At 41.5% G+C, this 25037-nt stretch overlaps 1 protein-coding gene across 1 annotated transcript in view; it reads right to left on the bottom strand.

The window, feature by feature from the left end:
* LOC133578401 (aldehyde oxidase 1-like) overlaps nucleotides 1-4541 on the bottom strand; it is a 48931-nt gene extending 44390 nt beyond the window's left edge. The window contains exon 1 of the mRNA XM_061932800.1: nucleotides 4426-4541. Coding sequence (XP_061788784.1) covers nucleotides 4426-4479 — 54 coding nt within the window. The 5' untranslated portion in view covers nucleotides 4480-4541. The remainder of the gene's footprint in view (nucleotides 1-4425) is intronic.
* Nucleotides 4542-25037: the final 20496 nt, after the last annotated feature.

Here is a 25037-nt window from a genome sequence, read left to right as displayed (position 1 = left end):
TGGTCAAAATAAACGCAATAGACGCAATTACGTCATGGTTGCCGTTGGCTCCATTGTCAGCTGACCTATTTACGAGTTAGAATGCATTAAAAAAAAGACAAATGTGTTCTTGTCTCGCGTAAGGATTGTGAATTACAAGAAAAACAGAGAGGTTGACCGTTATGCTCCATCCTCCCCCACTCCCTCTCCACTCATCACCGTCTTCGCCAACCCGTCTTTAACAAAGGTAAAAGTGATGTCAAATATTCATTCATCCATTTTGTTGGTTTTTTTCGATGTATTTCAATTATCTCTATAAAATGTGTAAACATTTCAGGTGTCTGATATCTTTATTGATATGATAGTATATTGTGGTTAGAGTAGGTTGTGAGTTCAAACCATACCAAAGACTATAAAAATGGGACCCATTACCTCCCTTCTTTTCACTCAGCATCAAGGGTTGGAATTGGGGGTTAAATCACCAAAAATGATTCCCGAGCGCGGCCACCGCTGCTGCTCACTGCTCCCCTCACCTCCCAGGGGTTGAAACAAGGGGATGGGTCAAATGCATAGAGTAATTTCACCACACCTAGCGTGTGTGTGACTATTAGGGGTGTAACGGTACGTGTATTTGTATTGAACCGTTTTGGTACGGGGGTTCCGGTTCAGTTCGGAGGTGTACCGAACGAGTTTCCACATATTAAGTAGCGTAACGCACGTTGTGTAAGGCACAACACACGCATGCTAGCAACACACCGGACATGTCCTCTTTTGTGGAGCTGTCAGGGCGGAGTTTCTTAAATGCCTCAAATGTCTGGCATTTTGAGTTAGGGTTGCGTGTATTTTCAATGTACGTTTAGGGTTAAGAAGGGGTTAAAAACAAAACAAATTGTGCGCGCAACAGCATTGGTGAGGGAGGGGCAGAGACAGAGAGAGAGAGAGAGTTATGATAAATGCGCATGCGTCGCCAGGCTCTGCTTTTTATCCATAGATTTATCAGATTTAATTTTTTATTATCTATCCTAGGGGTATCAAAAGTGTGCCCCGGAGTCCATTTGCGGCCGACAGCTAATGTTTTAAAGCCCCACGGCACATTCTAAAAATACTATTAAAATAAACAAAAACATAACAAAAGTGAAATAAAAAAACTTAAAGGTTGAATGTAATTTAGAAAAAGTTGCAATGTTGACTAATAAAACAAAGCTGTTTTTTTTTCTTTCAAATTGACATTGCTCAAAACATAATATTGAATCAAAATCAACGTTATTATGAATTATTGACCTATCCAAGGTAGGGATGTCCCGATCCAAGTTTTTGCACTTCCGATCCGATACCGATATTGTTTTTGCATTTCCGATCCGATACCGACCGATACCGATACTGACCGATACTGGCCTACCCGAGCATGTATTAAAGTTTAAAGTTATTTAGCCTACTTAGTTGTCAGAATCATGTTGAAAAGGGTTTTAGTACTCTTGATAACAACTAGCCAGCTGAATTAGGGGAGTTTGAATAATACACAATGGTTGGTAACAAGAAACTGACCTGTTTATTCAAGGATAAAGACAAAATTGACAAAATTATACATGACAAACAGAAATGGCATCATTGAACTAGGGCTGGGCGATATGGCCTTTTTTTAATATTGCGATATTTCAAGGCCATATTGCGATACACGATATATATCTCGATATTTTGCCTTAGCCTTGAATGAACACTTGATGCATATAATCACAGCAGTATGATGATTCTATGTGTTTTGATTGATTGATTGAGACTTTTATTAGTAGGTTGCACAGTGAAGTACATATTCCGTACAATTGACCACTAAATGGTAACACCCCAATAAGTTTTTCAACTTGTTTAAGTCGGGGTCCGCTTAAATTGATTCATGATACAGATATATACCATCAGATATATACTATCATCATAATACAGTCATCACACAAGATAATCATATTGAATTATTTACATTATTTATAATCCAGGGTGTGTAGGGGGGCGCCGGATGTAAGTGTCAAAAAGACAGCCAAAAGAGTTTGATATGAGAATAAATCTAAAGTTAAAATATAGGGTAGAAATGCATCCATTTGCAGGAAATTGTCATGTCTGTGTGATCATGTTTTTGTTTTGGTCATGTTCGTTTTGGGCTTTGGACTTTTTGTGCACTTTTGTTTTGTCACCATAGCAACCATTAGTTTTCACCTGTCACGTCATGCACCTGTTTCACGTTTTGAGTCACGCACCTGCTTTCACTAATCATGTCCATAGTATTTAAGTTCATTCTTTTCAGTTTGTCGTTCTGACGACCTCCACATTTATGCTCTGTCCATTCTTTCCATGTCCATTCTTCATGCAACTATTTTTGTCCAAGCCAAGTAAGTTTTTGTTCCATGTTTATAGTCTTTTTGGTTTCATAGTTTGTTCTCCGCCATTGTGCGTGCTTTTCGTTTGTACTTTTTTGCTATAGTCTTTTGGTTTCATAGTTTATTCTCCGCCACTGTGCGCGCTTTTCGTTTACACTTTTTTTTGATAAATTAAATAAATCATGTACCTTCATTCCCGTCTCGCCCGTGCCAACTTTCCGTTGCATCCCGGAAAAGCAAACACCCAAGACCAAGTCATGACAGTAGGTCGTCAGCACGACAAACTGAAAAGAATGAACTTAAATACTATGGACATGATTAGTGAAAGCAGGTGCGTGACTCAAAACGTGAAACAGGTGCATGACGTGACAGGTGAAAACTAATGGTTGCTATGGTGACAAAACAAAAGTGCACAAAAAGTCCAAAAACCAAAACGAACATGACCAAAACAAAAACATGATCACACAGACATGACAGAAATGTAGTCTTGATTTTCAAAATTTTCTTTCAAGGCTTGCATGTCTACATTAAAACATTCTTCTTCATACTGCATTAATATATGCTACTTTTAAACTTTCATGCAGAGAAGGAAATCACAACTAAAAAAATCACTAATTTTTTCATACGGTGTTGATCTGGACATTTTTGCCTCGGCATTTTGATAATGTGGACGTGTGGCACCGAATGGAGATAAGCGTCTCGACAGACGTCACAATATTTGAACAATGATGACGAAAACTGTTTTCTCTGTCGTGTCCGTGTGTCGGAAATTGTTATGCGCTTATTTTTTTATTTGATTTTGTGCGTGGCATGGATTTGCTATGCGCAGAGGACGCTTAAACAGTGCGCAATTGCACAGGCGAGCACCTTAGAGGGAGCGTTGCTCGCACGGCTGAGCTAGCATCACAGCTAACGTTAGCCATGCTGCTACCTCTCTGCTCGGGGAGGACGTATACGTATGTGACGTATGACGTGACAGTATGTGACGTATGTCGTGACAGTACGTGACATGTGTAAGAAGGTGCGCTTGCTGTCTGTGAGAGGGAGACACAGGATAGAGTGAGAAGAGCCTGTCGTGTAATGCCAGCAGCTAAAAGCAACTGCGTGAGAATTCACAGACCTGTGGATGTGTTGAAGGTGTGCTGGAAAATGCGGAACTTAAATTACGGAGCAGCAGAAAAGTGGAATGTATTATTTAAATCGGTGCGTTGGAAAACACGGACCGGAGTTTTTTTTTAAACTGGACCTGGATCGGCATTTTCCCATGCTCTGCCGATACGCAATTTTTTGGCAAATATCGGCAGCCGATCCGATCCAAATATCGGATCGGGACATCCCTAATCCAAGGTTCCCATTACTTCACATCAAATTTTTCACTATGAAAAATATTTTTGGTGGGAATTTTGCAAATTTGGTAAATAAATAACCCAAAAATTTACATTTTGTTGTTTTCTTACTGTACCAAAAATGAACCGAACCGTGACCTCTAAACCGAGGTACGTAGCGAACCGAAATTGTTGTGTACCGTTACACCCCTAGTGACTATCATTGGTAACTTTAACTTATTTGTTGCATTATTAGATATTACAGTTTAATAGATCTCCATGTATTTTTTTTTTCCATCAAAATGGAACAAACTAATACATTTTGTAAGAAAATATTAAATGCTTTTCAAGTGGGTCACATTAAAAGAATTATGTACCTTCCAACAGGAAGGTACATATCATATCATATTATATGTGTATTTATCTTTACTTTTTGTGACTCTTTCTTTGGCGCCGATTCACATGTCGATAAATGGTGGTAACAACTGTGTTACATAACTGTCACACTAATTGACTTGCAAACATCCTGCCTTTACAAATAATAAGATACTTACAAATAATAAGATACTCACTGTTGACGGACAGTCATGAGATATGTAACATAAGTTGTGTTGTTACACAACTGCACCCTACAGCCAAGTGTTTGTAGTGACTTCTGCATCGGCTCTTATTGGATGGCACGTCTTAAGACGTGGCAGGTGAACGCTTTTCTTACAAAAGCAGCAACATTAAAAACACACAATGAACACACTTACCTTTTTCCCGTTGACAAAAAAACATAAAGTGTCTCTTTCTGCGGCTTCGGACATTTTCACGCCAATAGTTTTCACCAGTGCAGCTTCGAAAATGCTGAGCTTCCAGGCGAGGACACTTTCAAAATAAAACAACCGGAAGTGGAGTGCGGAGCGCTTTAAAGCAGCTGAGCTGTGACAGCTTATTTACCACACCTTAAATACTCTGACATGTTATAGAAGGTGGCGTGAACAACCAGTTCATGTACAAATATTAGTGGATCAGATCAATTGTCATCGCTCAACTTTGACATTGATAATCACTGTTAAGCATTATGTGTTTTGATTGATTGATTGAAACTTTTATTAGTAGATTGCACAGTACAGTACATATTCCGTACAATTGGCCACTAAATGGTAACACCCGAATAAGTTTTTCAACTTGTTTAAGTCGGGGTCCACGTAAATCAATTCATGGTAAAAAATGCGATTTAATTTCATATTTAAGCATACTTGCCAACCCTCCCGATTTTCCCGGGAGACTCCCGAATTTCAGTGGGCAACCATTATCCCGAATTTCTCCCGATTTCCACCCGGACAACAATTTTGGGGGCGTGCCTTAAAGGCACTGCCTTTAGCATCCTCCACAACCTGTCGTCACGTACGCTTTACCTCCATACAAACAGTGTGCGGGCTCTGTCACATAATATATGCGCATACTTGCCAACCCTCCCGGATTTTCCGGGAAACTCCCGAAATTCAGCGCCTCTCCCGAAAACCTCCCGGGACAAATTTTCTCCCGAAAATCTCCCGAAATTCAGGCGGAGCTGGAAGCCACGCCCCCTCCAGCTCCATGCGGACCTGAGTGACGTCAGGTGCGCAACACCACGTAAATCGTTGGCCAACCAAAAAGTAACCCCAGTACGCTATAGCCAACATTCACCAGAAGATGGCAACAGACAAACATAGATCACTATTACATTCCTCCCCTTTTAGAAATGTATAGAAGTTACTCAAAAGAAATAAACAACCCAACCAAAAAATGCAGCAGCTCAATTAAAAAAACTGTACTTAAGCCACATTCTTTTCTTTTTTTTTTAGTACTGAACTCTTAACCCTCATTTGTAAAAAAAATAACATGCTTATTATACAAACAGTATTTGTACATCTTTAACACAGATTTTTATACTGTCTTCAGAGATTCAGTTTTTTTGGTGGTACTCGAAACCTTTCTGGGTACCTGCGAAAGGGTGTTCAGCATGGTTGGAAAAATAGTGACAGAGAATAGAACAAGGATGGACAATTCAACCCTTAACTCAACAATGAGTGGATGAGTGTTATGTGTGTGTATATGTGTAAATAAATGAACACTGAAATTCAAATATTTCTTTTATATATATATATATATATATATATATATATATATATATATACATATATATATATATATATATATATATATATATATATATATGAAATACTTGACTTGGTGAATTCTAGCTGTAAATATAGTCCTCCCCTCTTAGCCCCGCCCCCAACCACACCCCCGCCCCAACCACGCCCCCCACCTCCCGAAATCGGAGGTCTCAAGGTTGGCAAGTATGTATATGCGGCTTACACACACACACAAGTGAATGCAATTCATACTTGATCAACAGACATACAGGTCACACTGAGGGTGGCCGTATAAACAACTTTAACACTGTTACAAATATGCGCCACACTGTGAACCCACACCAAACAGGAACGACAAACACATTTCGGGAGAACATCCGCACCGTAACCACAACATAAACACAACAGAACAAATACCCAGAATCCCTTCCAGCACTAATATAATATACACCCCCGCTACCACCAAACCCCCCCATCTCCCAAATTCGGAGGTCTCAAGGTTGGCAAGTATGAAGTACAGTTGGTTATCATTTTAAGCACTGTTTGGAAAACTATTCTGCATGCATGCATCCATCCATTTCCTACCGCTTGTCCCCCTCGGGGTCGCGGAGGGTTGCAAACAAAGCAATTATCTTATGAACATTAACAATAGCTTTAATCATCAAAATATGTCTATCACAACACTAAAATAATACCATAGATTGTTTTAAATGTAACATTATTAAGCAGTAAATTCAATAATACCAATAATAATTAAAGTTAAAGTACCAATGATTGTCACACACACATTCTCTGCATTTGACCCATCACCCTTGATCACCCCCTGGGAGGTGAGGGGAGCAGTGAGCAGCAGCGGTGGCCGCGCCCGGGAATAATTTTGGTGATTTAACCCCCAATTCCAACCCTTGATGCTTAGTGCCAAGCAGGGAGGTAATGGCTCCCTTTTTTATAGTCTTTGGTATGACTCGGCCGGGGTTTGAACTCACAACCTACCGATCTCAGGGCGGACACTCTAATAACAAAATGATACTAATACATACTTTTTGCTAAATGTATGTACAAAAGTTACTTACAAATTCAGTGATTCACTGAAAAATATTACTTTATCTTTATTTTGTCCTGGTGCCCTGGTTTGTGGTGGAGAGTGGGTCAGACAGGCCTGTGGGTTTTGTTTACATTCTTCCAAAGATACAAAAATGAGTATTGTTTTTGTAGTATGTCTTCTCTTCTATGTATGTATATATTCTTTATGTATGATTGCATGTATACACATGTGCACAATCAATACTCAAAATAAATACAGTATAAAAGTGTGTGTGTGTGTGTGTGTGTGTGTGTGTGTGTGTGTGTGTGTGTGTGTGTGTGTGTGTGTGTGTGTGTGTGTGTGTGTGTATGACAAATATATACACACACACACATATATATATATATATATATATATATATATATATATATATATATATATATATATATATATATATATATATATATATCCATCCATCCATTTTCTACCGCTTATTCCATATATATATATATGTCTTAATAAGGTTATCCAAAAAAATAGTGCTCGATACCGTAGTAGAGCGCAATATATGTATGTGTGGGAAAAAAATCACAAGACTATTTCATCTCTACAGGCCTGTTTTATGAGGGGGGGTACCCTCAATCATCAGGAGATTTTAATGGGAGCATTCGCATACCATGGTTTATATAGGGCACAGAGTGGGTGGGTACAGGCTGGCGTAGGGGCGTGGTGATTGGCTCATGTGTTACCTAGGAGGTGTTTCCGTCTATGGCGGCATGTTGTTACAATTTCGCTGCGCTTGTTGAGGGATGACAGGTCTGGACGGTAAATAATAAACAGTTTCTCTTTCAAGCATAGGTTGCATCTTTTATTACCACTATTGTAAGGTGTGCTGGATGCAAGAATTTGCCATGTTATTGAATATTCAACATTATTGTCTTTGAGGTCCCAAATGTGTTTGCTGAGTTCTGTGGTATTTCGCAGGTTTTTGTTCCTGAAAGAAGCCTTGTGATTGTTCCATCTGGTTTTGAATTCTCCCTCGGTTAATCCTACATATGTGTCGGATGTGTTAATGTCCTTGCGTATTACCTTAGATTGGTAGACAACTGATGTTTGTAAGCACCCCCCGTTGAGAGGGCAATCAGGTTTCTTTCGACAGTTACACCACGCCCCTACGCCAGCCTGTACCCACCCACTCTGTGCCCTATATAAACCATGGTATGCGAATGCTCCCATTAAAATCTCCTGATGATTGAGGGTACCCCCCCTCATGAAACAGGCCTGTAGAGATGAAATAGTCTTGTAATTTTTTTCCCACACATACATATATATATATATATATATATATATATATATATATAAAGGATATGTGGGTGTGTTTGTTTATTGGCAATATTTTTGCTTTATTTTAATTCATACATTTATTGCAAGTTATTTAGTTTGTTTTAATTATCAACAATTTACTTTAATAATCTTAATAAATATGTATTACTTATTTTGTGACTTATAAATGTATTACTTTAAAAAAAATGTCTTCATTTTTTTTAACACTGCACAAATTGGAAACTTGTATTTTCTTATTGGTATTTTTTTATTTGCACAGGAAGTAAACAAAATTGAAATGACAAAATGTAAGCAAACAAGATAATGTAAGTGTCAATTTCTGTTTCCAAATACACAGGACAAGATGTTAAAATCCAGAGTGCCACCTCTTACCTCCCGTGTTGAAGACTTAAAGACACTGACTTATTATCTATGTTGCTGCAGGCTGGACAGACACATCATTAGGGTTTTCAAGTGGGCTCCTACTCTCATGGACGTTTCGCCGACTGGGCCCACGACGCCTCAAGTAGGTTCAGCGGTGCATTCTGGCGTCCCAGAAGTATCCCCCTCAGCATCTGCCCAGCCTCAACATGAGTAATGATTTATTTTGGAGACAAGTTGGGGTCTTTCCTCTTTAGCCAGAGCCACTGGCTGCTCCGCTCTGCCACCCGCGATGTTTCCTTTATGGCCTGACGTAGAGCTTGACCGCCAACTCCCAGGTCCCTCATCAGCCTTATTGTTGATGTTGCCACAAAGCCCCGACATCCAACTTCTACAGGGCAGACTTGTGTTCTTCAGCCTCGTCGTTCAGCCTCTGCAGCGAGCTCTGCATACCAGAGCTTTTTCCGCTCAAAAGCTTCCTCCACCGCATCCTCCCAAGGGACTGTGAGTTCAACAACGTACACGATGTGCTGGGAGTTGGACCACAGGACTAGGTCAGGCCGCAAGTTAGTAATTGCTATCTCTGGTGGAACGATGAGTTCCTTATACACGTCCACCAGCATCTGGCAGTCCCAGGCTACCTCCAGCTGTCCCAACCTGAGCCTTGATGTTGTGTCTTTCGTTGCCTTTGTTCCCCCTCTCTAACAAAGGCAACTGGCATATTCAGGTTGGGTGTCCTGGGTGACAAGGAGTTGTTGGTTGTTCTCCTGCTTTCCAGGGTTGCTGCCAAGCATTTGAGTACTTTGTTGTGTCTCCAGGTGTATCGTCCTTGGGAGAGGCTCACTTTACACCCAGTGAGGATGTGTCTGAGAGTAGCTGGTGTTGAGCACAGGGGGCGTGATGGATCTTCACCCAGCCATTGGTTGAGGTTTTTGGGGGTGGGAAGGACATCATAGGTTGCTCGAAGTAGGAAACTTACCCTACTCGATTCTCTAAACAGCAGTGACGTGCGGTGAGGTTCATGACTGGTGAGGCACTGACTTCATCACAGTCAGATTTACAAACATATGAACCCTAAAGAGTATCTTATTCACCATTTGATTGGCAGCAGTTAACGGGTTATGTTTAAAAGCTCATACCAGCATTCTTCCCTGCTTGGCACTCAGCATCAAGGGTTGGAATTGGGGGTTAAATCACCAACAATTATTCCCGGGCGCGGCGCCGCTGCTGCCCACTGCTCCCCTCACATCCCAGGGGGTGATCAAGGGGATGGGTCAAATGCAGAGGACAAATTTCACCACACCTAGTGTGTGTGACAATCATTGGTACTTTAACTCATTGGCGTTGTTAGGCCTATTTTAGGGGGGCTCAAGCCCCCCTAAAATATTCTTAAGCCCCCCTAAATAATTTGGTGTTTTTTTGTTTTTCTTTTACAAATAAATGCCGACATATTCATTATAAAGTGGCCCAAATATGAGTTTAAATAAATAATCATATAACCTGTTATTATTCACTCAGTTTCCCCTCACTTCGTAGCGTAAGGTAATAATAATAATAATAATAACTGGGATTTATATAGCGCTTTTCTAAGTACCCAAAGTCGCTTTACATGTAGAACCCATCAAACATTCACACCTGGTGGTGGTAAGCTACTTTCATAGCCACAGCTGCCCTGGGGTAGACTGACGGAAGCGTGGCTGCAATTTGCGCCAACGGCCCCTCCGACCACCACCTATCATTCAATTCACCGGTGTGAGTGGCACCGGGGGCAAAGGGTGAAGTGTCCCGCCCAAGGACACAACGGCAGCAATTTTTGGATGGTAAGAGGCGGGGAGCGAACCTGCAACCCTCAGGTTTCTGGCACGGTTGCTCTACCCACTACGCCATGCCGCCCCCAGGTAGAGAGCCCCTTTCGTGCGTCGGTATCCAATCCATTCCACTTGTTCATATAGAAAATGCCCACATCACTCAAATTCCAGCCCGCATTTTCTCTGCGACCTTGTTTGCGGTCCTGCAGGTGTACGAAGCACATTATCTTCCTTTACAATGAGTGAAGCTGCACAAAAACTTGTGTGTGCAATTGTAAATCATTTATTTTTTAAGTTTTGTGTTTCTTGTAGAATCTATATCAAGTAATATACATAAGCCTATTGTTAAAATAATGAAAAAAACATCATTAAATATATTTGTTTTGTTGTATTGTTACAGTAATAGCTGTTTTATTATTATAGGATGGCTTGTTAAACATTTAATAGGATTTTCAGAGGGAGGAAAAACCAAGACATTGAATATAAAATGTAAAATGAATAAAGACATAAAAAGAAAAAGAAAATATATGGTTAAAAGCCATCGTCCCGGGGAGCATTTCATTTCGTCCCGTGCATTTTAAAAAAATAATAATAACATTGAATAATTTCTAAGTCTTTGTTAGCCGTTTGTGAAGTTTTGTGCTCGTGCGTAACATTCGCTCGCATCCTGTGCATCTCCTGGGGGCAAAGCCCCCCCTGTCCTTAAAAGCTAGTGACGCCCCTGCTTTAACTTAACTTTAACTTTACACATACAAACTGTAGCACACAAAAAAGCACATTTAATAAAAAAAACGTTATTATGGTCTTACCTTTACTTATAAGTGCGGGAACAGTGGTGTTCGTGTTGGAGGAGTTGTGAATGAATGAAATATGAAATCCGTGCTGCAGTCTGCAGGTGTACCTAATGGTGTGTCCTTGCAGTCGTTCACGGCTCCTCCGGCGCGAGCAATGTTGTTTTTGCACTTTTTGGCTTCTTGTTAAGTGACTTTTTTTGGGTGGATTCGGTCTTGCACGTGGAGGGTTTGGGTGTGGGCTTTGGTTGGTGTGGCGCTCCCGTCGGGAGGTGCAGTCTGCGGCGAAGGTGCCTTAACCAGCACCAGGAGGCGGGGTTACGCGAGCCTCAGCCAGTGCGTCTTCGCAGCAGTTTTATGATCGCTCAGCACAAGAAAGACTTTACACACATACAGTTGTTGACAAAATACACTGTACATTATATACCTCAGCTAACTAAACTATGGAAATGTATAATATAGTTCATATAGCAATACGGTCTCACTGCACAGCAGACCAGCAGTTAGCCGAGTCCGTCCATGTTGAGGCACTGAGTGACGTGCCTCGACTGGCTGCTGTTCACCGCACCGTCTCTTCTCAGTATTTGAACGGCAAATGTGAAAATTCAGCGATTTTGAATAAAAATAATCTAAAACTGGTGAAGTTAAATGGAAAATAACTTTATAGTATAATCACTGGATACATATAACAATTTAATTATTTTTTTTTCTTTTTAAATTTTTTTCTTTCCATGATGGCAGGTGAGGCCCCGCCTCACCTGCCTCTAGTGACTGCACGTCACTGCTAAACAGTATGGTGTGAAGAAATGTTAGTGATAGAGCCATATACTCTTTCTGTCTGTCAAGTTCATGACGGGTTAAATGAGGGTTCTGTTGTTGATGGAATTGAAAATGAAAGTGTACAACGCCACAACAGCATTTCAAATGTCCCATCTAATGTCTTATCAAAGCTCAATGAATCCACAGCCTCAAACAAAAGTAAAATGTCTTCCACTTCTTCTGCTCGCATAACAGCAGAGACTGATAAGGCAGCACTTATCGCCCGCACTATTACTTAAAAAAGAGAAGAACCAAACTCAAGCCTATACCTCAAAGCAAATCACAGTGACAACTCAAGTGGCAGTTGCCACTGAACCTAAACCGGATCCACACCTGAATACGTTTGTGAACAGAGGCATCTCCTCCTCCAAAACAAACTGTATTTCCTGTATTTATTGTAAAAGTGGACATGCATTGGAGCACTGTCCGATACTGGGAAATAGAGATGCGCGATTTGCGGGCACAACCGCGGAGTCCGCGGATTATCCGCGGATCGGGCGGATGAAATTAAAGAAAATTAGATTTTATCCGCGGGTCGGGTCGGGTCGGGTGGTTGAAATAAAAAAAATTCAGGCGGGTGGCAGTTAAACCAATTCGGAAATATATATACATAGTTAAATGTTGTTACCCACATACGAAAAACGAGCAGGCACCTGCAGCATATGCCACAACAGAAGAAAAAAAAAAAAAGAGATGGACACTTTTACGGAGCGGAGAAGGGACGCCTCGCCGGGGTCCGGGACCGAGGCCCCTTCCCCCGATAGGGCCCCACCGGGAGCCGTAGCTGAGGCGATCCGCGAGAAGGGCTCGACGCACGTCCAGGGTCACCACCGCGCCCACCGCACCGACACCCCGCCTCGTCCGCCTTCGCCGCGGCCGGCGTCACGCGCAGCAGGTAAGCAGCTTACCTGCCCGCCACCCCCGTGGCCGGGGGCTCGTAACAGGGGTCACTCCGCACGCTCCGCCCGCGCAGCTTACCTGCCCAGCTTACCTGCCCGCCACCCCTGTTGCCGGGGGCGCGTAACAGGGGTCACTCCGCGCGCAGTGCGCTCACGAAAGGGGTGGGGCTCACCCTGGTTGATATAGACAGCAGCTAGGACGGTGGCCATGGAAGTTGGAACCCGCTAAGGAGTGTGTAACAACCCACCTGCCGAATCAACTAGCCCTGAAAATGGATGGCGCTGGAGCGTCGGGCCCATATACCCGGCCGTCGCCGGCAGCGAGACGCGCTTGGAGGTGCGCTCAGCGCGGCTCCCATATGATTGCGCACTGGTGTGCGTCTGGGTCGTGACAGCATGGCACGCGAATGTCTGTGCTGCATTGGATCAGTCTCCTTTCTTTAACAGGCAAAAGCTTTATAACCTCACTAATGCCTTGCATCGTCTATATTAGATATATAACAACGGGCGGGTGCGGGCGGATGCGGTTCTGATCAAATGTTAGATCGGGTGGATTGCGGATGGTTGACGACTTTCTGATGCGGTTGCGGATGAAATAATTGCCTATCCGCGCATCTCTACTGGGAAAGAAGGCACACAGGGAAAAGCTTGACTTTTTAAAAGAAAAAGACCTGTGTTTTGGTTGCCTGTGTGCAAGGCACCTGAGCAAGAGTTGTGACAGGCGCATCACTTGCTCTTACTGCAACAAGACACATCCGGATGTTCTACATATTGACAGGAGGGATCTGGAAAGTGAAGGAAATAGCCAACTGCCAAAGATAAAAGCAGAAAGTTGCACGATAGCATCAACTTGTGGCCATACAGGGGCTGGCAACTATGGAATTTTACCTATCCTGCCCGTTCAAGTGAAGTGCTCAAAGGGCAGCAAGATAGTCCAGACATACGCTGTCACGTTCAAACACAGGACATCTATTAAACAGGACAAAAGGCAAGGAATCAAACAGAGACAGAATTCAATTTGGACTCAATTGAGGAGAGACATGCGTCAACCTGTAACCTCTTACAGTGTCTTAGCACGCTCTGACGAAGAAGGTTTTCGTCTCCTCTTTATTACAATATCCAATGTTCACGCACCAACACATGTCTCAGCAGGAATGGGGAGGTATGTAAAACAGTCATTGTTTTCGGTCGCTTTGAAGTCCAAGAAGAGGATTTCTCGGGCTTGGGCTCTTCCTGGATCCAGCTGGGGCAGGTGTTGGAGGACAATGGATAACCCCTCCCGTCTCCTGACCACAGGGACTTCAAGAGGGCAGCGGGTCGTAAATAGCGTTGACTTCAGTTATCAAATAGTTGGAAGAGAGTTTGTGAAATACTTCAAAGAGAGTTCGTTTAACACTTCAAAGAGAGTTCCTCTGGGAGTTGAGCAGATCCTGCCATCTGTCCGTGTTGAATTCACAGTGGCGTTTCACAAGCCTTCTTCCTCTTGTTAGGCCTCGAAATACAGCATTCATAATACAACATTTCTTTTGTGATAACTTACAAACAATTATTCCAACATACGCTTTCCTAGATCCAGGAAGCACAGGGACCTTCTGTTCTGAACAGCTAGTGAACAGGCTGAACACAGAAGGCAGAATAACAAGAGTCCACTTGCGCACCATGGAGCGCAGTAAGGCAGTCCCTAGCAGTGTTGTAAATGGCCTGGAAATCTCTGAGCTTACTGGCAGTAAGTTTTTTGAGCTTCCTGATGTGTTCACAGATGCCTGTGAGTTAGAGATGCGCGGTTTGCGGACACAACCGCGGAGTCCGCGGATTATCCGCGGGTCGGGCAGTTGAAATAAAAAAAAATTAGATTTTATCCGCGGGTCGGGTCGGGCGGTTGAAATAAAAAAAAATTAGATTTTAAATAGATTCAGGCGGGTGGCAGTTAAACCAATTCGGAAATATATATACATAGTTAAATGTTGTTACCCACATACGAAAAACGAGCAGGCACCTGCAGCATATGCCACAACAGAAGAAGAAGAAAAAAAGAGATGGCAACGCCGGCAGCAAACGTGGTACGCGACAAACTAAAAAAGGGAATACTAAAGACCAGGGGAAAAAAAGGCCAGAAAAGTTCAGCGTGGACTCGTTTTTATGAGGTTGTAAATCAGGATGATAGTAATGCTGGCTACGTGATTTGCAAGAGCTGCGACGCTGTTTATGTCTACGACAGTCACAAAACCGGGACATCTAACATGGTGCATCACATTTGTGCAAAACCCCAAACCTCCACAAACACCCTGAGCATGAGCAGTTTCGTCCGCCGTGATCCCAGAAGAGTGCCACAGGATGTTAAAACAAGATAGAACGCAGCTGCCTCTAGCAGTTTGAGTGGCGCGAGCGCGCTTGGAGGTGCGCTCAGCGCGGCTCCCAGATGATTGCGCACTGGTGTGCGTCTGGGCCGTGACAGCGTGGCACGCATTGAATGTCTCTGTTGCATTGGATCGGTCTCCTTTCTTTAACAGGCAAAAGCTTTATAACCTCACTAATGCCTTGCATCGTCTATATTAGATATATAACAACGTGCGGGTGGCGGGTGGCGGGCGGGTGCGGTTTTGATTAAATGTTAGTTCGGGTGGATGGCGGATGGTTGACGACTTTTGTGATGCGGTTGCGGATGAAATAATTGCCTATCCGCGCATCTCTACTGTGAGTACTAACAATCTGATCAGTGAAGCAGAGCTCGATAAGTGGCCTTACCTCCAAGGTATCAAAATCCCTCGAAAAACTGCCAACGTGGACCTGTTAATTGGTACCAACGCCTCCAAGTTAATGGAACCATGTGATGTGATTAACAGCCACAGAGACGGACTGTATGCTGTCAGAACCCTACTGTGGTGGGTAATTAATGGGCCATTACAAGGCAACGACCAGCATAATGGGAGCCCCACAGTTACTGTTAACCGCACAATCGTTAACAGGTTGGAGGAACTGCTTACGAACCAGTACATAAAGAACAAAGATAAGAGGTTCAAGACATTTGTTGCAAACAGGGTGACAACAATAAGGGACCACACAGATGTGTCACAGTGGCGATACAGCTCCACAACACAAAACCCCGTCGACGATGCTTCAAGAGGATTGATGGCAGAAGGTCCGGAACCACACAGAGGTGGACACCTGGTTCATTGACTCTTCTGGCACGTAAAATGGAATCAGGGGGCGCTTTCTCTGGAGCGAGTTGGCGCGGTGGAAATGGGGAAAGTGGCAGGAAAGACAGCATTTCACCATTGGCCACATCATTTTCTGGCACAGAGCACACTGGAGGTCTCATATCTGCCAACACTCACACGGACTCTACCGCAGGCCATGAGCCATGTTCTATGGAACCAGGCATCATCAACCAGAGCATTGGCGGAACACATTCAGCCCTAAGTGTCATGTCTGTGTAATCATGTTTTGTTTTAAGTCATGTTTTGTTTAGTTTCTGGCTTTTCACCCCCTTTTTGATATATTAATAAATCATGTACCTTCATTCCCGTCTCGCCCGAGCCAACTTTCCGTTGCATCCCGGAAAAGCAAACACCCAAGACCAAGTCATGACAGTAGGTCGTCAGACCAGTGAAACAGGAGGAAGGGCAAGTGACCTGAAACGAGAGGGAGAGTTAATCTTTCAAAATAAAACAGGAAATGGCAAGACAACATGACAACAGACGAAACCCAGACAAGACTTCACCCAGGTGTGACAGAATCCCCCCTTCTAGGGCCGACTCCTGACGGCCCAGGGACCTCAGGGTGGAGTCTATAGAAGTCCCGGATCAGGGAGGGGTCATCAATGTTCTGTTGGGGAATCCACTGTCTCTCTTCTGGACCGTACCCCTCCCAATCCACCAAGAACTGTCTACCTCGACCTCTTTTGCGTACCGCTAAAAGTTTCTTGACCCGGTACAGAAGTCCTCCGTCTACAGCTACCAGCGGCGGTGGGGGGGGGGTTTGGTGGCTGGGACCATGGGGCTTTCTTTGGCAGGCTTGACTTGGCTGACATGGAAAGAATGGACAGAGCATAAATGTGGTGATGTCGTCAGGACGAACAACAGAAAATGAAAAGCTTAAATAACACAGACATGATTAACGAAAACAGGTGCGTGACTCAAAACGTGAAAGAGGTGCGTGACGTGACAGGTGAAAACTAATGGTTGCTATGGTGACAAACAAGAGTGCACAATGAGTCCAAACGTGGAACAGGTGAAACTAATGGGTAATCATGCAAACAAGACAAGGGAGTGAAAAGCCAGAAACTAAACAAAACATGACTTAAAACAAAACATGATTACACAGACATGACACTAAGTCCGGTAGGTTTGGTTGTTATCATCAGTCATCAACAATTGAGAACAGAGAAATGGATATTGGAACAGTGTAGGTCTGACTTAGTAGGATATGGACAGCAAGTAGTGGGCAGAGAGAGAGAGAGAGAGAGAGAGAGAGAGAGAGAGAGAGAGAGAGAGTGAGATCAGAAGGCATAAGAAAAAGTATCTGCATTTGATTGTTTACAATTGATTATTAACAATCCGGGGAGGGTGTTAGTTTAGGGTTGTAGCTGCCTGGAGGTGAACTTTTATTGCGGTTTTGAAGGGAGTATGTAAACAGTCATTGTTTTCGGTCACATTAACACAAAGGAAAAAGATGCCTCGGGTTTGGGCTAGTCCTGGATTCAGCTTGAGCAGGTCTTCGATGACTATAGATAACCCCCTTCCGTCTCCTCCCATCGTACACAATGGAATTCTACAAGCCTTTGCTTGGTGCAACAAAGACAGCCTCTTGTCTGTTCATTGGGAACTCAGAGAACGGAACGTTCTTTGATCATTTACATACAATTTTTCTGACAATGTTCTTTCATGTAACTTATTAAGCATATCTGAAACAAATAAACCATACTATAACATCCATCCATTATCTATACCGCGTGTCCTCATTAGGTGTCACGGGTAGGATGAAGCCTATCCGAGTTGATCTCAGACAAGAGGCGAGGTACCTTGGAATGGTCACCAGCCAATCACAAGGCCCATAAGGCCCGTTTCCACCAAAAGTTCGGAACTAAAGATTATTGTAGAATTGTGTTTCCACCACATTTCAGGGTAGCTTAGACGAACCAGGCTGATGACGTATGTACAAACCCTGTTTCCATATGAGTTGGGAAATTGTGTAAGATGTAAATATAAACGGAATACAATAATTTGTAAATCATTTTCAACCCATATTCAATTGAATGCACTACAAAGACAACATATTTGATGTTCAAACTCATAAACTTTATTTTTTTTTTGCAAATAATAATTAACTTAGAATTTCATGGCTGCAACACGTGCCAAAGTAGTTGGGAAAGGGCATGTTCACCACTGTGTTACATGGCCTTTCCTTTTAACAACACTCAGTAAACGTTTTGGAACTGAGGGGACACATTTTTTAAGCTTCTCAGGTGGAATTCTTTCCCATTCTTGCTTGATGTACAGCTTAAGTTGTTCAACAGTCCGGGGGTCTCCGTTGTGCTATTTTAGGCTTCATAATGCGCCACACATTTTCAATGGGAGACAGGTCTGGACTACAGGCAGGCCAGTCTAGTACCCGCACTCTTTTACTATGAAGCCACGTTGATGTAACACGTGGCTTGGCATTGTCTTGCTGAAATAAGCAGGGGCGTCCATGATAACGTTGCTTGGATGGCAACGCATGTTGCTCCAAAACCTGTATGTACCTTTCAGCATTAATGGTGCCTTCACAGATGTGTAAGTTACCCATGTCTTGGGCACTAATACACCCCCATACCATCACAGATGCTGGCTTTTCCACTTTGCGCCTATAACAATCCGGATGGTTCTTTTCCTCTTTGTTCAGGAGGACACAGTTTCCAAAAACAATTTGAAATGTGAACTCGTCAGACCACAGAACACTTTTCCACTTTGCATCAGTCCATCTTAGATGATCTCGGGCCCAGAGAAGCCGGCGGCGTTTCTGGATGTTGTTGATAAATGGCTTTGGCTTTGCATAGTAGAGCTTTAACTTGCACTTACAGATGTAGCGACAAACTGTATTTAGTGACAGTGGTTTTCTGAAGTGTTCCTGAGCCCATGTGGTGATATCCTTTAGAGATTGATGTTGGTTTTTGATACAGTGCCGTCTGAGGGATCGAAGGTCACGGTCATTCAATGTTGGTTTCCGGCCATGCCGCTTACGTGGAGTGATTTCTCCAGATTCTCTGAACCTTTTGATGATATTATGGACCGTAGATGTTGAAATCCCTAAATTTCTTGCAATTGCACTTTGAGAAACGTTGTTCTTAAACTGTTTGACTATTTTCTCACGCAGTTGTGGACAAAGGGGTGTACCTCGCCCCATCCTTTCTTGTGAAAGACTGAGCATTTTTTGGGAAGCTGTTTTTATACCCAATCATGGCACCCACCTGTTCCCAATTAGCCTGCACACCTGTGGGATGTTCCAAATAAGCAAAGGTGGGTAGAGTAGCCAGAAATTGTACTCAAGTAAGAGTACTGTTACTTTAGAGATTTATTACTCAAGTAAAAGTAAGGAGTAGTCACCCAAATATTTACTTGAGTAAAAGTAAAAAGTATGTTGTGAAAAAACTACTCAAGTACTGAGTAACTGATGAGTAACATACACACTCATATCATATCATACATATATATATATATATATATATATATATATATATATATATATATATATATATATATATATATATATACACACACATATATATGTACATACATTGATATATACAGTATATAATTTATATGTATTTATTTTGCTGTTTTTGTTTACATGTTAAAGGTGTTTTAATGAATATACATGCATGTTTAACATATAGATTCCTTTCTTTCATGAAGTCTAGAATATAAGTTGGTGTATTACCTGATTCTGATGACTTGCATTGATTGTAATCAGACAGTAGTGCTGATAACGTCCACGTTTTCAAATGGAGGAGAAGAAAAGTTCCTCCTTTCTGTCTAATACCACATGAAAGTGGTGGGTTTTTGGCATCTTATTTGTCCAGCTTCCATATTTGTTTTTATACACTTTACAAGAAATATATTGGCGGCAAACTCTGTAGCTTGCTAGCTTGTTTGCGCTGGCTTTCGGAGACTCTTGTTTTGAAAGCGCAGGCGCGATGGAGCGGCACTTTTATTGTGAAGACAGGAACGTCCTCATGTGCGTTCAGTCTTTAGGCTTTTGACGGGATGTACGGTTGAAATAAAAAAGTATCTTTTTTCCTTCACACTTTTGATTGATTGATTGAAACTTTTATTAGTAGATTGCACAGTACAGTACATATTCCGTACAATTGACCACTAAATGGTAACACCCCAATACGTTTTTCAACTTGTTTAAGTCAGGTCATGTGACCGCCTGGCTCTGTTTGATTGGTCCAACGTCACCAGTGACTGCATCTGATTGGTGGAACGGAGTGAAACGTCACCAGTAAGGCAGGCACTTTGAAGGTCTGTCTGACAGACCGAAACAAACAAAGCCTGCATTAACAGATCGATAAAAATTAGTAGCGAGTAGCGAGCTGAATGTAGATAAAAGTAGCGGAGTAAAAGTAGCGTTCCTTCTCTATAAATATACTTAAGTAAAAGTAAAAGTATGTTGCATTAACACTACTCTTAGAAGTACAATTTATCCCAAAAGTTACTCAAGTAGATGTAACGGAGTAAATGTAACGCGTTACTACCCACCTCTGCAAATAAGTGTTTGATGAGCATTCCTCAACTTTATCAGTATTTTTTGCCACCTTTCCAAACTTCTTTGTCACATGTTGCTGGCATCAAATTCTAAAGTTAATGATTATTTGCAAAAAAAAAAAAAATGTTTATCAGTTTGAACATCAAATATGTTGTCTTTGTAGCATATTCAGCTGAATATGGGTTGGAAATGATTTGCAAATCATTGTATTCCGTTTATATTTACATCTAACACAATTTCCCAACTCATATGGAAACGGGGTTTGTACATAGTGAAACCTATTATCTAAGTTACATTTAAACCAGTGTGGGTGGCACTGGAAAAAAGGCCTACACAGTTAAGAAACGACCAGACACTATTAGCATTAGGTCAAGAAATGCATTTCATATGAAGAACAATATTTTATTGAATAATATAATAACGCTATTGTCATCATTACATCTCTTCGGGCAGAGATCCCGCCCAAGAACATCATCACCACAGCAATGGCAGCATGTGATGCCTGCACTGAGCAACAATAGCTGGCAGTGGTACTGGGGCAACATCTCAAGGTGCAGAGGCTCTCTTTTCTCTTCTTGCAGCACCACAAATACAAATAGAAGACTTTGGGGAATTGATCAGTTAGATGTTAGATCATATTGATTTTTTAATTAATTCATTTAAAAAAAAAATGTTTTATTCTAAAGTAATACATGGCAATGGGATACAAGTCATGCTGAATTTATGAGGGTCAGGCGATTCCTCATGATCCATTTAAGCTGTAAATAACGATATACAAACCATATACATGAGAATAACTCAGATTTAGCCTGTTAGCTTTAGCATTCAGTTCACTTGTGTTGATGCCAAAAACTACACAAAAGACAGGTCATTACTGACTACTTTGACAGCATGTAAAAAAATGAATAGTGAACATTTGATGTGATGTAACTTCGTTCCACTCGTTTACTGGCTCCTCCATTTCACAATTATGCTCAAAGCGAAGTTGTGGAGTCCCATTTGCAGTGCAGAGACTCTGGACAGCCAGCACTTCATCCATGGCCACCGGACCTGTGCCCCCCCCCCCCCTCAAGGAAAAGGGGAGCAGAGGAGAAAAGAAAAGAAACGGCAGATCAACTGGTCTAACAGGGGGGCTATTTAAAGGCTAGAGTATACAAATGAGTTTTAAGATGGGACTTAAATGCTTCTACTGAGGTAGCATCTCTAATTGTTACCGGGAGGGCATTCCATAGTACTGGAGCCCGAATAGAAAACGCTCTATAGCCCGCAGACTTTTTTTTGGCTCTGGGAATCACTAATAAGCCGGAGTTCTTTGAACACAGATTTCTTGCCGGGACATATGGTACAATGCAATCGACAAGATAGGACGGAGCTAGACCGTGTAGTATTTTATACGTAAGTAGTAAAACCTTAAAGTCACTTCTTAAGTGCACAGGAAGCCAGTGCAGGTGAGCCAGTATAGGTATATATATAGGTATATATGTATATAAAGGTATATACAGTATAGGCGTAATATGATCAAACTTTCTTGTTCTTGTCAAAAGTCTAGCAGCCGCATTTTGTACCAACTGTAATTTTTTAATGCTAGACATAGGGAGCCCCGAAAATAATACGTTACAGTAGTCGAGACGAGATGTAACGAACGCATGAATAATGATCTCAGCGTCGCTAGTGGATAAAATAGAACGAATTTTAGCGATATTACGGAGATGAAAGAAGGCCGTTTTAGTAACACTCTTAATGTGTGATTCAAACGAGAGAGTTGGGTCGAAGATAATACCCAGATTCTTTACTGATTCGCCTTGTGTAATTGTTTGGTTGTCAAATGTTAAGGTGGTATTATTAAATAAATGTCGGTGTTTAGCAGGACCGATAATCAGCATTTCCGTTTTCTTGGCGTTGAGTTGCAAGAAGTTAGCGGACATCCAATGTTTAATTTCATTAAGACACGCCTCCAGCTGACTACAATCCGGCGTGTTGGTCAGCTTTAGGGGCATGTAGAGTTGGGTGTCATCAGCATAACAATGAAAGCTAACACCGTATTTGCGTATGATGTCGCCTAGCGGCAGCATGTAAATACTAAAGAGTGCAGGGCCAAGAACCGAACCCTGAGGAACTCTGCACGTTACCTTAACATAGTCAGAGGTCACATTATTATGGGAGACGCATTGCATCCTGTCAGTAAGATAAGAGTTAAACCACGACAAGGCTAAGTCTGACATACCAATACGTGTTTTGATACGCTCTAATAAAATATTATGATCGACGGTATCGAAAGCAGCGCTAAGATCAAGAAGCAGCAACATAGATGACGCATCAGAATCCATCGTTAGCAGTAGATCATTAGTCATTTTTGCGAGGGCTGTCTCCGTAGAGTGATTTGCCCTGAAACCGGATTGAAAAGGTTCACAGAGATTGTTAGACACTAAGTGTTCATTTAGCTGCTGTGCGACAATTTTTTCGAGGATTTTCGAAATAAAGGGAAGGTGGGACACCGGTCGGTAGTTTACCATGAGGTCAGGATCAAGGTTAGGTCTTTTGAGCAGAGGATGAATAACCGCTTTCTTGAAATATATACACACTTATATATATATATATATATATATATATATATGAATGAGAAGGTGTGTCCAAACTTTTGGCCTGTACTGTATGTGTGTATATATCTATCATATGTGTATATACGTATGTGTATAAATATATATATATATATATAATAAAAAAAAAAAAAAAATAAAAAAAAAATATATATATATATATATATATATATATATATATATATATATATATATATATATATATATATATATATATATATATATATATATATATATGTATATATATATATATATATGTATATATATATATATATATATATATATATATATATATATATATATATATATATATATATATATATATATACCTATATATACACATACGTATATACACATATGATAGATATATATACACACATACAGTACAGGCCAAAAGTTTGGACACACCTTCTCATTCAATGGGTTTTCTTTATTTTCATGCCTATTTACATTGCAGATTGCCACTGAAGGCATCAAAACTATGAATGAACACATGTGGAGTTATGTACTTCACAAAAAAGGTGAAATAACTGAAAACATGTTTTATATTCTAGTTTCTTCAAAATAGTCACCTTTTGCTCTGATTACTGTTTTGTACACTCTTGGCATTCTCTCCATGAGCTTCAAGAGGTAGTCACCTGAAATGGTTTTCACTTCACAGGTGTCATAGTTTTTATGCCTTCAGTGACAACATACAATGTAGTCATGAAATGAAAGAAAACGCATTGAAATGAGAAGGTGTGTCCAAACTTTTGGAAACACATAATTTACCCATTGTGGGATAAATAAAGTGTATCCTATCCTGTCCTTTTTTACACGGGTAGTTTTTGGTGGAAACACAGGGGGTATTTAATTTACCAGGGTAAATGGGAAAGTTCCTGTGGTGGAAAAGGGCTTCTCGACAAACAACCTTTCACACTTGCATCACACCTACGGAGAATTTGTACTCTTCAATCAGCCTAACATGCATATTATGCATGAATAATATGCAACAGATTTTTTTGGTTTAACATAAGCAGCTCCAAATTTTTTTCAGCCTCTTTTTGGATGTGATTCTATTACAGCAGGTTTTATCCTCCAAATGATCCCTCCAGTTATTCACAGAAGCCACTGCAGAATTTCAGCTCAAGACTCAACCGGCGTTCAAAAAGGAGCACCCATCAAAACAAATGCTGTCTTTTGTTAAATAAAGTTGACTTTCTTTCCTAGTTAATTCTATCACTTGCTGTTATGTCCTGGGGAACTTTTACACGCCTTTACTCAAATTGAACCATGAACTCACTTTAAGTATGCCGAGCCTAAAGACAATGTTGTCTTCTTTATTCTGGGGAGGTTTTGAAGAACAACGTCATATTTCTTCCTAAAACACATCCAAAACTTTGTAGAATGATCAGAGTGGCGATTTACACCCCTTGCATAATCCAATTCCAGTCACATGGGGTGAGGTTTATGCAGGCAGGAACTGGATTATTTTCTAAACTTCTCTAATCAATGTGAATACAGGTTGCTCATTGTGATAACAAAATAATACATTTACTTATGGTGTGAAAAAATGATTTAATACTTTTTAACTCGCTTTCTCATAAACCATTTGTGGATGTACTTTTATTTGTATATGAAAGCCATTGGGCTTATCTGTGGTGAACCTGTGTTAGTTATGAAAGATGTAATGGGCGGGCGACCAACCTTTAGGGGAAGGATTTCAGAGTACAGCCAGAGTTCACTGTAGGGATAGGTACCAAATCTAGTGCTTTAGTAGGTACTGACCGAATTCCTTTGATACTGCCTGGTACCGATTCAAGTGAAACCAAACAGTCCAAGCTGGAAACTGTTGCGCGACCAGTCTTCCTCTC

The sequence above is a fragment of the Nerophis lumbriciformis genome, linkage group LG38 (assembly GCF_033978685.3).
Source record: "Nerophis lumbriciformis linkage group LG38, RoL_Nlum_v2.1, whole genome shotgun sequence".
Taxonomy (NCBI): Eukaryota; Metazoa; Chordata; class Actinopteri; order Syngnathiformes; family Syngnathidae; genus Nerophis; species Nerophis lumbriciformis.
The sequence above is the reverse complement of the archived record's forward strand: the minus strand, read 5'-3'. Positions and strand labels throughout refer to the sequence as shown.